At 36.9% G+C, this 17,548-nt stretch overlaps 1 protein-coding gene across 4 annotated transcripts in view; it reads right to left on the bottom strand.

The window, feature by feature from the left end:
* Positions 1-3,030: 3,030 nt before the first annotated feature.
* Positions 3,031-17,548, bottom strand: part of LOC105687352 (plexin-A2) — a 46,053-nt gene continuing 31,535 nt past the window's right edge. For all 4 annotated transcript variants that reach the window (XM_012402942.3, XM_020853151.2, XM_048656005.1 and 1 more), the window contains 8 exons: positions 8,819-9,550; positions 8,586-8,711; positions 5,971-8,108; positions 5,681-5,894; positions 5,420-5,603; positions 4,624-5,334; positions 4,398-4,543; positions 3,031-4,312 (listed from right to left, as the gene is read on the bottom strand). In XM_012402942.3, the coding sequence (XP_012258365.2) occupies positions 4,136-4,312; positions 4,398-4,543; positions 4,624-5,334; positions 5,420-5,603; positions 5,681-5,894; positions 5,971-8,108; positions 8,586-8,711; positions 8,819-9,550 (4,428 nt within the window). In that variant the 3' untranslated portion in view covers positions 3,031-4,135. The remainder of the gene's footprint in view (positions 4,313-4,397; positions 4,544-4,623; positions 5,335-5,419; positions 5,604-5,680; positions 5,895-5,970; positions 8,109-8,585; positions 8,712-8,818; positions 9,551-17,548) is intronic.

Genomic DNA, 17,548 nt, shown 5'->3' with positions numbered 1-17,548 from the left:
AAAAGTTCATTGAATTTTTGTTTAATCATCTTAAATGATTAGCTGCAATTCTGTATGATTAATTATCAAGGTGAGCTGCGCACGTTTCATTTCTGTGGGTTACGCCAATTATGGTTGTGAAGCATCCATATACGCGTCATGTAATAAATAAACTTTTGTAATAAAAACATTCACGCTATGTACAGGGATCTGTTTTTTTCTTCATTTTCTTCTTCATCTTCATTCCCTTTTTGCTCGTGCTTCGTTTTCCCTTTTTGTTTCAGTAATAATAATAATAACAACAACAACAGCAACAACAACAATAATAATTATGATAATAATAATAACAACGATAATAATTTTACATTAATTAATGATTATCAATTCATGTATTATACAGTGTTCGTAAATATATGTATACCTAATACAGGTAACAGAGAGTTTTAGGTGAGGAGAAATCGAAAGAAAAAGTGAACGAAAGAAAATTGATCTTGGTAAGAGAAAAAAGATCGAATTCAATAAAAAAATATATGGTTAAACGACACACACTGCCAATCACACAATTATATAGACGTATTTATATGAACTATATAGGGTAATATTTATATACATGTACATAGTGGTTTTTTTTTCTTTTTTTGTTTTTTTCATTCAAAAATTATCAATGCGTTACACAATCAGACAATACTCAACAGTGATCAGAGTTTATTTTTTGTAGTAAGTTATTATTATTCATTTATTAATTTTTTTTTCGTTTTTTAAGTTCGTTTACTTTTTCCATTTTTTTTTTATTTTCTTTATCTTTCTCCCTAATTTTTTTCTCCTTTTACCTCTTTTTCTGCTTTTCTTTTCTGTTTCATACTTGGTTTTTCGTTATTAACATATATAATATAAATATATATATATATATATTTATTTATTTATAAATATATATATATATATACATTACAATGATTAGAGAATGTTACAACATGACGACGGAGGCGTTGAAGCATATATAGTATGTGTAATATAAATATATCGAGGAGGAAAGTGGCACGAAATGGTTTTTTTTCTTTCTTTTTTTTCAATCATATAATATCGTCTATCAAAGAAATATCTCGTGGGGAAATAGGGGTGAGATGGGTCATCATGGGGGTGTGAAATGTGGATATATTTATTATTAATTATTATTATCATTATCATTGATATCAGGACACAAATGACGAATTACGATAATGACGAATGACGAATATGATTGACGTATATTATAATTATCATTATATTATACCCACGTTATGATATTATCGTTATTATTATTATCATTATTATTATTATTTTAATGATTATTATTATTTTAATGACGATATGACAAATGGCGAATTACAAATGGCAAATGACGTTCATGGTTTTTTCCTCCCTTTCGTTCGGTTTCGTTTTAATTTTTTTTTTCTCCTTGCTTCTCATATTTATATTCATATTTATACATATATATATATATATTTGTATATATGTATGTATATATATGTATGTATATATATGACAATTGACAAATGAGGAATGACGATAAGGATATACTTATGTGTTTTTCTTTTTCTTTCCCTTTTCTTATGAGGCAGAAATGGAAATGTTGGCGATAAGGGAAGGATGAAGGTGGGGACAGGGGTGTCGATTACAATGATTTTTACTCAATTGGGACTAGGAATTTGATAGGGAAGCACGCACACTCAACACAACCGTCTCCAAACATCGATATTGTTATTAAGAATTTTTTTTTTTGCTTTTTTTTGTTCTTAGGATGACCTCGCGCGCGCGGTCTTAAGTCCATTTTAATATTTATAATTAATAATAATTGTTTACATAGCTATAGATATTTACCTAAATACACAGTCTGTTTTCCATTGCTTGGATGTGATTTAATTTGTTGTTCTTGTGGAGTAGTTGTTTTTTACCATTTTTTTTTTCTTTTCTAGTTTTTGGTTTTTGGATGTTACTCTTCTTTTCTTTTTTCTCTTTTTCTCTTTTTTTTTTTTTGCTTTTTTCCTATCCTATGTATAGTAATACGTACATACATACATACATAAATTTCATACATATTTATATGTATATATAAAGATCTATTACCCGTCCTTCGAGAACTTTCATAGAAAATTAGCAACACCGTCACGATAATTTTTTAATATAATATCATGTTATAATAATCATCATCGTAGTTATAATTAATTTCTTATCTAATTCCTATCAATTATTATTATTAGTATTATTATTATTCTTCCTTTTTTTTTAATTTAATTTACTTTAATTTAATTGAATTTAATTTATTGAATTCCCGAACTGCAGGCAAACACATATTACATCATCATCGGATAATATTGTTTATTCATATTTTTCCCCCTTTATTCTTCGTCATCTTCTTATTCTGTTTTGTTTCATTTTTTGTTTTCTTCTTCGTACATAAATAGATGTATACATATTTAAAAACACATGTGAGAAATATCCTATAATGTATATGTATAAGTATATACTATATACATATGTATATAGAATTTATGAATATTATGTTGTACGTATGCATACACATTGCGTTTTAATTGTTTTCTAATTTATTAATTGTTTTTTCTTTTTCATTTCTATTTTTGCCTCCATTTCCTTTCGTTCGATTTTTTTATTTGTTCGTTTTGTTGTTTGTTCTATCTTTTGTACGGCGATACGGTAAAGGGTAGTTTGTAACAGACGTTGTTCGTGTATAGTTTGCGTGTGTGTTTCGTTTCGGTTTCTCTTTTTTCTTCTTTTTGTTCATTTTTCGTTTTGCTGTATAATACGTAGAAATATTAATTACCATTATATCAATTGTTATTGTTATTATTATTATTATTTTCATTAATTGTAAACCTTAAAATCTCAGTTCATACATTTTTTTCTTCTTTTTTAAATATCGACGACGACAGAGAAAAAAAAAAAAACGATTAGTTTTAATGTATATTTTTTTTTTTCTTCGTAAATGTATTTATTTATTTTGTAAAAAGAAGAAAAAAAATTATAGGTAATAACACAGGAACAAAAACGGAAAAATAAATTTATAATAAATGATTTTTATAGAAAAAAAAAATATATATATATATAAAATAGAATAATAGTAGGAAAGAATTAAAAAAATGAAATTGTTGTCTCAGTTAATAGCGGTGGATGGAAATGTTTCTTCGTTAAAATCAATTGATTACTTATTATTTATGTACTATTTAATTATATGATAATAGTATGTATACTTATATATATTCATATATTTATACTATATATATATATAGATCAGTTCATCGCGTCCAAAATGATTTTTTTTCGTTTTTTATTTTCTTAGCTTTTCGTTCGTTTGCCTTACCTCTTTTTGTTTTTTTTTTTCATTACGTTTAAAATTGTTTTACACATATACAACATTTGTTAATTAATTAAATAATCAATTAATTAATTTATAATATTTATTATAATTACTTATTAGATAGTTTTTTTTCCTTTCTTTTCTTTTCCTTTTGCTCGCGTTATAAGCATACATTTATTGAAACGTGTTACCGATCCAATTATATTTCTGGGGGGGGACAGCGACAAAACTTTATTCACATCAGTTCGGGTTGAGCTTTTCCCCCCTCGTCATGAAAATTGGCATTACGATCGATGAGTCTCGGATAAGTATTTCTCAATTTAATTTGTAATACCTTACTCGCATCGTGTTATTTACATTGGGCGTACTCTCAATCTGTACACAATTAATTACTGATAACTTTCTCGACTCATTTTCATTGTCATAACCTGTGCACGCACATCGAATATAATGCGTATCAGATTATGTACGCAGAGACCTAGGCGTCTCTCCCACTTCATTTATTAATATTTTCCTTCCTTTAATTTTCAATTATTTTTTTTTTTTTTTCTTGGTACTTGGTAATTTGGGAATCGGAATGAAATTTTATCTTTACCTTTTTAGATCATCCCGTGACGATAAGACACTGCAGGTTCCGGCCTATGAATCCTCGTGATCAAGAACGGGATAATCATGGCAGGTGATTATAACCTGGAATTGTTCGTGATTATCGTTTAATTCAATTTAATACCTATTCAATACAACTCAGCACGGCAAATCCTGACGAGATGTGTAAGTTGAATTATTGACGTGGTTAGACAGGCATCAGGGATTCCCTTCGGCCGCCATTATGTTGTGCACTTGTTCCAGTTTGTACGCGAGCCTTTGTTTTTGTGAAAATTCATCCTCTTCCAATGTGACGATCAACTGTTCGTTATACTTTACCGCGTACGTGTAGAGCTCGTAGAGGGCACAATTTGTATTGAACTCTGTCGCGTGAAGCTGTGTACAAGAAAAATAAATAAATATTTTTTCATAAACTATCGGACGATTCATTTTTATTTTGAACGATATCGGAAATACTCACTCTAGATTCTTCGGCGAGCATAGCGTTCATGTCTTGATCGGAGATCGCTGGCATTATTTTAATATCGGAATAATATCGATCCACCCATTCTTTGTACCCTGGAATGTCTTTTGCGTATAAGAGCTTGGAGCTCGGCGAGTCCTTACCTGCGATACGATAAAATAACGAAGGTTTAACAAACTTTTCGGAATGTAGATCGATTCGATCGATCGGTTTCGGTAATTACCTAATCTGTGATCCGACGTGGAACAACTGTCCATGAAGGTTTGCGCGACGACGGACAAACAGGAATCAACGATGTTGGATTTATGAATATCGAATACAAAGTTGGGATTTTTTATAAGGTTTACCCAGAATCTGAGAGGAAGCGAGTTGCTCTTCCACGTGTGAACAACTTCAGGGTCTGATATGCCATGGTGTAACGCTTGATCGTCGAGGAAATCAAACATGTATTTTATAGCCAGAGGAAGGGCCGACCCCCGATGGGCGGTGCTGAATATGGTCTCGAACAAATCGTCGACAAATTTCTGCAAAGTACCCTTGGTAGCGAGTAACCTTGTGAGGTAAATTTCTGATACCATTTTGTTCCCGCGCTCCCCCTCTTTCTGGGCATCTGTGTCGTGATGTTTGACGAGATGCCAGTATTTGGTTCCGCTGTCGTGGTCGTGGTTGAGCGGCGAAGTTGCGCGAGACAAGGGCGGACTGGCGGAGCTAAATTTGCCTAAATTCAGCGTCTCGTACTTGTGGGATTTGTCGGTTTTTTCTGAAAGTATTGATATATTGTAGAGCGATGACTGTTTGGAGACTAAATTGAGCGAAGCGCCATCGGGTACTCTGTAGTGATTCAAGGTATTCCTCTTTTTCCAATCACCCTCAGCCTTTGTCGTGGAATCGTCGTCGTAGAGAATGAGTCTACCCGAAGTGCCGGTGCGCCATTCTAGATTTAACGAACGGAAAAAAGTCATTTCAATATAATCATCCGTAGGGGTTCCAATGCTATTGGGATTTTCCCTTCCACTTACCGAGATCCAAGTCATCCTTTCGGGGTCTCTGACTGTAGGGAGTCGCTCGGTATATCGTGTCCAACGCCTTTTCTTTTACTTGCGAAATCGTATCGCAGTCTAAAACTTTAACCGCGACATTTTCGGTGTTTGGATCCAAACCGCCGACGAACACCGTTTGCTGGGAGATCGACACGTAAGCGGTCTGGAAAAATTTCGCGATAAAAATCGACAGGTCTCACGGACGATGGGGAAAACAGTTCTCGTTAATTTCAAACTCACGATTGCCTTGAAGTCGATCGATTGGCGGATCAATTTTTCCTCCGACAAAGAGTAGCGAGCCTCCGAAGTTATGGCGTCAACAGGTCCCTTGTCAACCTGTTGTTTCATTCCTCTGAACAACATGTACAGTGGTTCGCCCGCGCATTCTCTCAAGAATTTGTACAGTAAGAAGGTGAACCATGCGGAGAGCATTTTCTCGGCAACACTTTCGGTCCTGAAATTTGGGGGAGTGAAAATGCGACATAACGAAATGAGTGTGAAAATTAGTTTTGAACTGCAGAGGTACCTACCGCCTCAAAAGGAGTTTGGGATGACTTTTACCCTCCATGCATTTTTCTATGAGTTCCGCGAGGAGAGTCTTCAGTATGTCGGTGCAGTACTCCATTTTGCTTTGTAGAGTTACCATTATAAGACTAGCGACGTTCACGCGATCTCTCATAGAAAAGTATCTGTTACTCTCAAGAGTTCTGATGAAAAGCAATAAGAAAGTTTTATTCATAATTAGCTGCCCGAACAGTCTTAGACCTTTTTCTTTCTGCATGAGTTCAGGCCTCTCTCTCTGCAGGACGACATGATCGTCGATGTTGGGGAATAATATCTTCATCGCGTAGGCCCTGTAGTCCAGGAACGGAATTCCCCCGCTCGTGAGATCACCGGTTAGATCAGTCATTTCGGTTTGGAGTTCGGCAAATGCTTCTTTGCATTCGGCGGCCACCCTGAGCTCCAAGATATCCATTTGCTCTTGCATGTTCTTGAGCACCCGATTGCTTTCCGTAGATTTTCTACGATAGGCTACAAGGAATGCGGTGAATATGAAGAGGAGTATAACAATGGCCGCTGAAACTCCGTACATCGCAGGCTTTGACAACGACCCGTTGAGCCCAGCCGGGGAAGCGTAGCTCATCTTTCCTATCACGTATCTGAGGGTTCCCCCGACAACAACGATGACCTCTGGAAGTTCTGGCTTTGGAAGTCCCTCCGAGTCAAGTGCCGGTGGCTGAACGGGGGGAGGCCTGCAAGTGAGCTGCTGTCTAGATACAGATGTGACGTTGCAGAACGAGTTACCGATTTGCACTATGACGTCCGACTCCTGACAAGCCTGGTCCAAGTGTTGTCCGTTAATGGTGAGGTAGTCGCTCTTGTAATACTTGACTTCCTCGTCGAATACTTCGTAGATCGGATTGGGGAAGAGTAGGAAATTATTGCTCAAATGGGCCGAGAGATTCTGCACACCGGTGACGTTATCCATTCTGAATCCGTACTCGAGTGACAACGGGAGTTCGTCCTCTGCGAAAATACCCTCGGGAACTTCGATCGTCGGAGAATTACAAATCATATTTGTATGGGTGAATATCGCGCACTGAGACACGAACATCTTGTCGTCGTAGTAAACGTACATCTGCGGGTTCTGTATGAAGCCCAGATTTTTTCCTGTCACCGCTATTTTGATACCTCCGGCCGGTATTGCCTTCGGGAATTTCGTCTGCCCCGCTTCTCCACTTCCTACACTTTCGATGGTCGGGTCGTCTACGTACTCAAAGACGCCGTTGTATTCTCTGGTTCCTCCGTCGAACATCATTCGCAGAATACCGCTACGAGTTTTATTGCTCGCGCTCGTCATGCAAAGCGTTTCGTTCGCCTCCGCGCTTATTATGGAGCAAGGAAGGTTGTCTATGGAAGCTTCTATTCTGCTACCTGCGTTCATGTGACGTCCGGTTATTCTGATGACAGTTCCGCCGCTGCGAGGTCCGTACTTCGGAGAAATGGATTCGATAACGGGATCCACAAATTCAAAGTTATTTTTCGAGTACCCTCTGAAATCCTCTATCTTAACTATGACCGGTCCCTTTCTGGTCCCGCGTGTTCCAGGTCCGTCCACTCTGCATACGATTTGTTTCGTCTTTATATACAGTTCTGGGTAAGGCTGACAGGATAGTCCAGCTATTGAAACACCTGCATAAATATCGGCAAAAGTTTTTCCCAAGTTTATGCCTTGTATGGTGATATTAGTTCCTCCTTCCCAAGGTCCCAATTGGGGTTCGAAGGAATGAATTACAGGATTTGGGCAAGTCTGATTTCTGTCGAGCCAAACTCCTGTCCCCTTGTCGCACTGATCCTTGACCTCACATTTGTCTGAACTTTGGCACCAACCACATCCGTACTTCATCGCAAGGGCCATGCACATACCGCAGTTGTCAGCCATGTCCCTACATCGATAGATGACAACGTGAATGTTGTCAGGATTATCCAAAGGTTTCGAGCCACCCCATATCACAGCGAATGGAACGGTGATGTTGGGTGCTCTAGATGTGTAAGAGAACTCCGTAGGGTCACAGTAAATCGTGTCTCCCAAAAGTTGAGCATTCATGCTGCTGACTCGTCCCTCGATGTTAAACTGGCAGACAAATCTTGTCTGGACGATGAATTGCTGAAAAATGTGAATGAAGAAAAACCATGTTTAGCAGAAAATCGCAACGAGTGGAGTATGTGATTTGTAAAATATTTTCCCGGCATTTTTCATACGATTCAAAAAGTCATGGGAACGTTGAGAGAAAAGGGGAGATGAAATAAATTCCACGACGAATTGAGTGACCGAGGTTTCTGTCAAAGGGAATGAAGAACGGATACACCGAGGGTTAGCGAGGAGTACACAAAAGCCAGGATGTAAAGTTCATTGAAAAGGGTGCATTTGCTAATTGTAATTGAAGATTCTTTGAAAACTTTCGTTGTTAAAGAGGGGAGAGTGAGTAATCTACACAGTGCCGCGCTGTCGGTAGGAGGAGTTGTTCCCTAGACAGTAGAGAACATTGTCATTGGAATAATCTAGAGTAGACTACAAAAGTAATCGCAGGATATTATTAGGCTTGCGTCGAAGTAATAAATTACATATTCGTGACACGCTTACCCCTATGATATGAACTTTGACACGAATATTCTTCTTAATACCAGACGACACTAGAATCTCTTCGGAATCGGTTGCGTTCAATGTCGGACAAAATCCAGGTCCACTTCTGTAGCTGGGACCGATTCTCTGCAAAAGTAACGAACGAACGTAATGAAAGAGATCGGGGATTTGCCGCGTAGAAAGAAACTAAAAAGCACCGTAATAAAAACGGGAATACAAATGAATTCACTCACGCTGACTCCGGTGACCAAAATATCGTTGCGACAATTCTCGGCGGTGTCGTGAGTACATCTGTGTCCGTCGACGCACCAGTCGCAAGGAAAACTCGAGGAAACGCACTGCGTACAAGAGCTGTACGTATTGCAATCGAAGAATGTGAAATTCGTAGCAACCAAATCGGGACCACTGGTCATTCTGACGGATAATTTGGCGGTGAAATGATGATGCGATTGAGGAATAGATGGCAAAAGATCGGTCCTCGGTGTTGTGCAATTAACGCCATAGGATTTCCTCGTCGCATTCGTTATGAGTGTTTTGTCGAGTGCCGAGAAGGCGCATAAAAATTGTCCGGATAATGTCGGTAGATTTTCAATAACCAGATCCAGAGTCCTAGCCGTGGTTCTTTGAAGTTGATTAGGTGTAACGCTGGCTATTGTCGTGCATCTTCCGCTCTTGTACGATATCCAGTACAGCGGATCGCTCGCCGCATCCTGACAATCGCTTCTCAAATTGCATTTATTTTCAAGCGAACACCAGCCGCAGTAAGGATCCTTAGCTCCCAGACAGTCCCAACAAGTTTTGTAAACCGAGCATTCCTGTACTTTGACTTTCGATACTTTCTGCTGCGTCATCACGTACAAATGCATCAACTGCGAGTCGAAATGAAGATCAGAATTCACCGGTGAATCAGCGTCCACTACAAGATCACCGTACTTCATCGCCGACGTTGCTGTCTCGACGACGACCTGGGTAAAGAGAATATAACAAAAAATTAATATTCATGAAATGAGGATAAATAATAAAATAGGTTCATTATTTTTTTTCTCTCTCTCCCTGAGATGATATAAAAACGACATAATATTATCAGTGCAGATAATTCAGATTTGCCATTATTTAGAAAGGTATATAAATGCGTATACAATATCGACCCCTTTCGAGAGGATATTTACGCCTTAAGGGTCTGTTTTCAGGGTAGAAAATAGTTGGAGTCTAAGGGGATTAGGATTGGCGAAGGTAAACCTAATGGCAACGGTATTATGTAGTTCAGAGAGCATAGAGAGAGAGAGAGAGAGAGAGAGAGAGAGTATCGATCACATTTAGAGATTTACGATTAACCGTATAGGACTAACGCGTGTTTAATGTTAATTGACAACTTGGTAGTAGTAAAGTAGCTCTTGGGTGTTTTCTTTCTTTTACTTTTTACGGGGGGGGGGGGGGGGGGGGGGGGGTGTAAGTAGTAGCCCAAAGGGGAAGAGAAGTAAGTATAAGTAAGTTTTATTGCCCTAAACGTGCGTTAAGTGGACGAGACGTCATTGGTCAGACCCGCCTACGATTTCCTTCTTACGTTCCTCCCGAGTTTTATAAATAGAACGCAAAAAGGAAAGACGAAATTCACCTTTTTCCAAATTACATTATCCTCCGCAAATGATAAAGAAAACCGCAAACAAAATAATAGTAATAACAATAAAATACGATGCACGCTATTACAAGTGCAAACAAAGGAAGTTATAATTAAATACGATATTTTATTTGTTTGGTTTTTCTCTTTTCCCGTTCCCCGATATTTTCCTTCAACAAACAATAACGTACACCATATATATATATATATATGTGTACAATAACATAGCGTTTAATAAATATTTGAAAGCGGAAATTTCGAGTATCTAATTTTTTCCACCCCTGGGGGTCTAAGGGATGATATAAACGATAATAATAATAACACTAATGATAATAGTTTTTAAAAATTGGTACAAAAATATATTCGGTTCAATTTCATACACGCTTGTTTTATCTCGTTATATTTTTATTTCTCTTTGTTCCCTCTCAGTTTTATATATTCATCCAATAATTGGTCTACGTGATAGAGAGAAGGAGAAAAATAGAGAGAGAGATAGAGAGATTATAAATGTGTTGCATAATTATAAAAGAAAATTATAAGATTAATAATAAAAAATGTAGAAATGAAAAAGAAGAAGAAAAATAAAGAGGAGAAAATATTTGAAAGAAGAAAAGGAATAGAGAAAAGAAAAGGAAAAAATGCTTGATGGTTTCGGGGTAGGTACCTAACCGTATAGAGATTCATCGGTTAATTTATAACCCAATGAACCCATCTGCGTTCATAGAATCAGTGAGAAGCTATCCCGATGGATAAGGTCATGTGATAAATTATGGCGCGCTTGATACGTCCGCATATAAATATAAATGTCTAGTGGTTCTGTGTGAAGAAAAGCAAAAGACAGAAAAAAAAAAAAAAAAAAAAAAAAAAAAGGAAAAGAAAATCGAAAAAGAAGTTAAAAATTTTCAAGAAAAAATTAATCGAAGAAAAGAACAATAACGTATGAAGTAAGGAAAAAAAAATTTATGGACTCTGGTGTATAATGGTAATTAACGGTATACGGCAACACGATCATGTTTATATCCTTATGGCTATAAACATAATTTATAATAACAATTCGTTTGATCAATCGACGGGCATTCCGGCTATTTTAATACCCTCGTAAGAGTATTATCGTCATCGCGTAGATTAGTGAGTTAGAAGTTAAACTTTTAATATATGTACAATAGATTCCTATACGCTCGAAGTCTGTAGTATACCATATATATATATATATATATATATATTTATAATGGTCTACGTCTATTTAATTATGTATCTTGATTTAAAACCGAAAATTAAAGCGTCTGCAGTCTGCGGAGAACTCTGTAGAAAAATTTCAAACGATACCAATGATAATAATAATAATGATTTCTTATCGGTGAATAAAGTTAGACCGAAGCTGTATAGCATAATAACTGGAATATGATCTAATCGTACATAACTCGGGCGATTTTCAACGTAGTCGTAAAATTCCCACTTTTTTTTTTCTCTCCTCTGCGAAAGATCGAATCGTCATTGTCGGTGGACAAAAAATGACGGCACAAAATAATTGGAATTAAAGAGAGAGAAAAAAAAAATAAAAAAAAAAAAACGAAGAAATCACTCGTTATAATTTCTCATATCCCCGGTCGAGTTTGCTCGCATTGTGTGTGAATCAACTGTAATCATTGTACATATATACACGTGCACATAGCACGGTGTATACGAATGCTATTATCTGGAAACAAAGTTCGCATTTATTTTCTATGAGTTGTCAAGGATTTTAACATGAATTACCTATATGTAGTCACGTGTTACACGTATGTGTCATTACGTATGCCGTATGTACAGTACATGCGTGTATATTATATCCCTCCCTGTACACCGGTCGTCGTGACGAATAATTTTTTTTTATTCGTCTCTTTTTCGTTCATATTTATGTGTACCGAGAATTGACGTGGAAATATTTTTATCCGCAACGAGATACGAAAGAACGGAGAGACGAGAAAGAAAGAAATATGTAAAATCAAAGAATCGGAAGACAGATAAGTAATCCGAAGTTCTTGAACTAGGTAATCGGATGCCATTTTTTTTTTTTTTTTTTGTTCTTTTGTAACGCAAAAGAAAAATGATAAAAAAAATTCTGAGATCCGACCGAGAGAAAGTGAGTAATCCAGGTCGAATTTGGCATGGAACGTGGTCCGATAGACGCGTAGACGGAAAATCTACTTTTCCGCGTAATCATCGTTAGTCAGCCAGTGATAAGATCGTTTTTAATCAGAATGGGCTCGATTAATCACGAGGTATGAAGATGAGCCGAAAGGGAGAGAGAGAGAGAAGGAAAAAACGGTCGTATTTCCTTAAACAAAGTGAGCAATCGATAATTAGGAGAAAAACAGGAAGTTCGAGATTCGAAGTTATCAAACCAACTTCACCGCAACGCGAGATAAAAGTCAGATAGTGTATAAATGGCACTGACCCAGCGTCGCGCGTCGTGCGGTGAGTAAGAAGAATAGAGAAAAAAGAATCTTCTTCCATTTACCGCAACCGAATAAAGCGCGATACGGAATCAGTGCATCAAAAGCTTCTGTCTGTCCGTCTCTTATTTTCTTCTTCCGTTTTTTCTTATCCCTTCACCTTACATACGTACATTAATATTTCTCTATACCTGAGTGTATACCCTGTACCGGTGTACGACCGCTATACATATATGCATTCGAAACTTTCTCATGAGATACTATATTCACACTTAACATATATATATATGTATTCCTATGTAAATATGTGACTACATATATACACAAAATGTAAGGACTATAGATGCAGCCTCTTCAAGAATATTTCCCAGGCCCTATACGTAACATAATGGAGTAAGAAACTCGGTCGACGGTCTCCCAATACTAATTCCACCTTTGGTGGAGTTTTTCTTCTTTTTTTTTTGTCTCCGCTTTTCTACGATCGGCTCGTAGATTTCAGAAGTTCTGGGCGACGAAGGTGACGACGAGTGCCCGATCTGGAACACCGTTGAGATAACGAGCAATGAAACGCTCGCTACTGTAATTTGTTTATTTTATTTTTTTTTTTCGTACCGGAGAGGTAGGGCGCGAAAAAATTTAACTCGCATAAAACTCGAGGCGTCCTAAATAAGCCGAGGGGGGGAATATTGAAGCTCGAAGAAATCGTTCGTCCGGTCGCGACTACCTCCAGCCGCGGCATATTGTAGATCTAAATCTCACGTAAAAGGGCGTTATATGGTAATGTATAGTGGTATATGATATTCCATACAACTATAGATTATGTACAGCACACTTCACGGACGTGAAAAAGGTACAATATACTATGGATAGAAAAGAAGACCAACGCGATTATTCCCAGCCAGGCCTCTTCTTCGTCTTCTTCTTCTTCTTCTTCTTCTTTTCAGTTCGCTGCCGCTGCCGCTGTTGCTTCTGCTGTTGCAGTTAAGAGTTGGTTCCTGGGCAACTAGAATCACGAAGTTCTCTCCTCACCTTTAACGGTACTCTGGCCCTTTCTAGGCAGCCCTCTCTGAACTATCCTTGCCGAGCTGCTGGTGGCCGTGTGTCCCGGGGACAATTAGGCACGCCGTAGGTACAGCGTACTCTCTCAACACACCGGCGCATTTTATTCCCTTCCATTTTCATTCCATTCCATCGCCTCTTCTTTCGTCTCTTCTTACTTCTTCTCTCATTTTCATTTCTTGTCTCATTACTGTAATTATATCGTACACCAACCTAGGTACCTCCGCACGATCTTCCCCGATCCGTACACGTGGAACTACGACGAATTTTCCGTTAAATGGGAATTCCAACGCGTCGAAAATAAAAAAATGTACAAATTTTTTTAACCCACTCGGTCCGCGTTTTCTTTTTCTTTTTTTTCCACGTTAACGCAATTAAACAATTCTAAAAGGTGTGAGAATTACCTGAGAACTTGATTAGGTCATTAATTAAGAGTGTAAAAAAAAAAAATATAGTTTTCAAAAATCTCAATTAAAAATACGACAAAAAAAAAGAAAAAAACGATTACGTTGGGTACGTGGGGAAAAATAATTGAGATCCAGATAAAATTGGATCGATTTGAGAAAAAGGGTTGGCAAAAATTTCGGATAAAGAAAGGGAAATTTTCTTCCTCGTTTCGTTTCTTTGAGAGGGAAAAAAATTCTCTAAATAATTTGTCGTTTCCAGCAACAGCGGTAGCAACGGCGACAACAAGCAGAAATGCAAACGCGCGTTGGCGGCGTGGGCAAAAGTTAAGCGTGTTTTGTAAATGTAATAATAAATTTTGTCGAAACATTAGCCGGGTATATATTTATATACATATGTCTATATACCTATATACCTATATATGTACATACGTGTGGATACGGTACATATACGCGTAGCTGTTGGGATAAAATGAAAGTATAATTTGCCGTACATCTGGCGCCCGTTCGCGTGCGTCTCTTATGGCTTTCGAATTATTTATTTACTTTGGAGCCAAACGACGCGCGAGTTGTGCATATGAGGTGAATACGTATTTACATACACATATGTACGTTACGTGCATACATATATATATATATACGTTATCGCGGATAAAATATTACCATAAAATTTTACGTACTATATACGATATACGCACACATGCATCATCGTACATTATACGGATTCACATCCGGATCCGATTTTTACGATATCTCGAGACGAAGAAAAATATATTTTTCTTTCGCTTTTGCGTTTGTTCTATACAGGTGCGCGATTTTTTTTTTTTTTTTTTTTTCGATGCACATATCGTAAATATTCGAAAAACATCTAGGAACGAAAAGGAAAGAACTTAAAAAAAGTAAGGAGAGTCGCGAATTTATCGTAAAACTTTGCAGATATTAGCCTTCGATCAATCGTACCTTACGTGCGTATGTGTTGTAAATTTCAACTTTGCGTACACGTCCTATACGGCGTCATACAACAGAGTCGACTTTTTTTTTTTCTCAGAGAAAAAAGAAGGAAAAAGAAGCTTTGTTTTAACCAAAAAATTGTAGTTTTTTTTTTTGTCCTTCTTTCTTCGTCTTTTTTTACATCTTTAAATTCACTTCTATTTTATTCCAACGGTACGTACGAAGTTCGACTTTGAGACGACCTCCTACTACCTCATACCACTTTTTTTGGGCGTCGTCTGGTGCACGGCGAAAGCTTAAAAGTGTAAAAAGACCGACCGCGTGGCTATAGGTGCGGCGATTGACTGTGGGTAGTAAACGCGTAAACCGGGCTCAAAAGCTTTGGCGAAAAAAAGGGAACGAAAAAGGGAATATACCTACGTAAAGAAAAAAAAAAAAAAGAAAAAACAAGGGAAAGAAAAAAAAATTTGTGATTTATTAGAAAAAGTTTAGACGAATTTTACGTGAACCATGTACATACATATTATATCCACGCAGGTGTAAATAACGCGCATACGTGCGCGTTTGTATACGTATAAAAATTAAATCGATAAAACCGGAATGGTAAATTGAATTTTCAAACTCAATTTTTGTTGTACTACGCACACGCACACGTCGTCGAGTGTACGCGTGTACGGAAAAGGAATGCAAAAAAAAAATATTTAAACTAAAAATTCTTTATTGTCCACGTTCCCATATCAAATTGCCCGGAATGGGATTTTTTTTTTTCTTTTTTTTCATTTATTTTCTCGTTCCCATATTTTTCATTCGCTCTTTTCCTCCTTTTTCTGTCGCCATTTCAACCGTTCGTTGTAGGAGAAAAAAAAAAAACCAAAGAAACAAAAAAGAAAGAACCGTTTTGAAAAATCTTTTGTTCTCTATTTTTGAAAATATTTTTCAGATGTAGAAATTCGTACAATTTTTGAGCACCGATACGCACACACGCACGTAAATTTATTGATCGAAGAACAACAGAAGAATGGATTGAAAAACCAAAGAAAAAAAAAAAATATCATTAATTGATTCCGGTACACGTTGCAGATTATACATTAAATCCTAAATGAGATTTATATCCGGTATTAAATGTTATTGATGTTCGTTAAAAAAAAACAAAAAAAAACCGTTGCAGTCGAGCATCGAAATTCGATACAAAAGCGCATTAAATACGCATCTACGTTTGTACAGTTCACAATTTAACTTAATTATATGTACGGTACAAATGTATGTACATACAACGCATACGTATGTATGTACGTACGTAGATGGGACGTTTATTTTATTATCCGAAAAAGATAAATTTCACCATCGCTATTTTAACCGTATGAATTACAGGTATTATCCAATGAATATAAATCCATTTATCTCGCATAATACAAACACCGAAATGTATACGCGAAGAAGATCGCCGCTGCGCGTACAGCGGCAGCGGAATGGAGAAAACCAAAATTTTCGTCAAAGAATTTAGCGCGACGTATCATCAACTGCACGGTGTGTAAATGGTCAACAAATACGATGTGCGACTGTGTACCTACTGCACACGTATACAAACGTGTAAATACACACAGAGAAAATCGCTACCTACGTCGCCTGGTACAGTGGTACGATTTACGTTTGAGTGAGTAAATGTTCAATTAATGTAATTAGTCGTTCGACCGGTAACTGCGAATTCATGTGTCTCTCTCTCCGCGTACATGTGTGTGCGCGAGTTGACTAAAATCTGGCAATTCGTTTCTGCAGTTCGTTTATAAAACTGGAAGAGAAAAAAAACAAAAAAAAATAGAAAAAAAAAATAGAAAAAAAAAGAAAAATAATATAGAGTGCAGAGTGGAGATATAACTATACGCATTTGCACGTAGCGTTATACAGGGTGTACGAATATTTGAAAATCTATCGACATTTTTCTGTACCAATATGCAAAAAAAAAAAGGAAATTCTATTTTTACTTTCCTCGAAGAATTTTCCATTTTTCTCTCTTCTGGTTGTAAAAATTTTCGAGTAACAAAAAAATACAAAAAACAAAAAGAGGAACAGAACGATTCAGATGTGATACAGGAATTTCGTAGCATACTCGCATCGTCTCCTCTTCTCTAATTGTTCAATTATACACCGCGGTTAACCGAACGAAGATATTATTTAGCTTTTGTCGTTCGAAATCGTACGCCCGTTATAAAATTTACACAGAGAGACACGTCCGCCGTCTTTGTTTTATTCCGTTCCCATTTACTCGCTACGTAAACTAACTTTTCAACAGCATTCGGCTCCAGTTCCGAATAACCGACGATCTCTATAGGCGCGTCTCTGTGTGTACACCTATCCCATCTGCAACTGTAACGAATTACTTTACCCCGTACAACACACCACCCTCCAGGTAAACGAAATCAGCGACGATTTTGATTTCCAATTTTTTTTTTTCTCATCCTTTTCACTTCTCTTTTTTCTCTTCTTTTCGTTTCACGT

This window comes from Athalia rosae, chromosome 5 (assembly GCF_917208135.1).
Source record: "Athalia rosae chromosome 5, iyAthRosa1.1, whole genome shotgun sequence".
Classification (NCBI taxonomy): Eukaryota; Metazoa; Arthropoda; class Insecta; order Hymenoptera; family Athaliidae; genus Athalia; species Athalia rosae.
The sequence above is the reverse complement of the archived record's forward strand: the minus strand, read 5'-3'. Positions and strand labels throughout refer to the sequence as shown.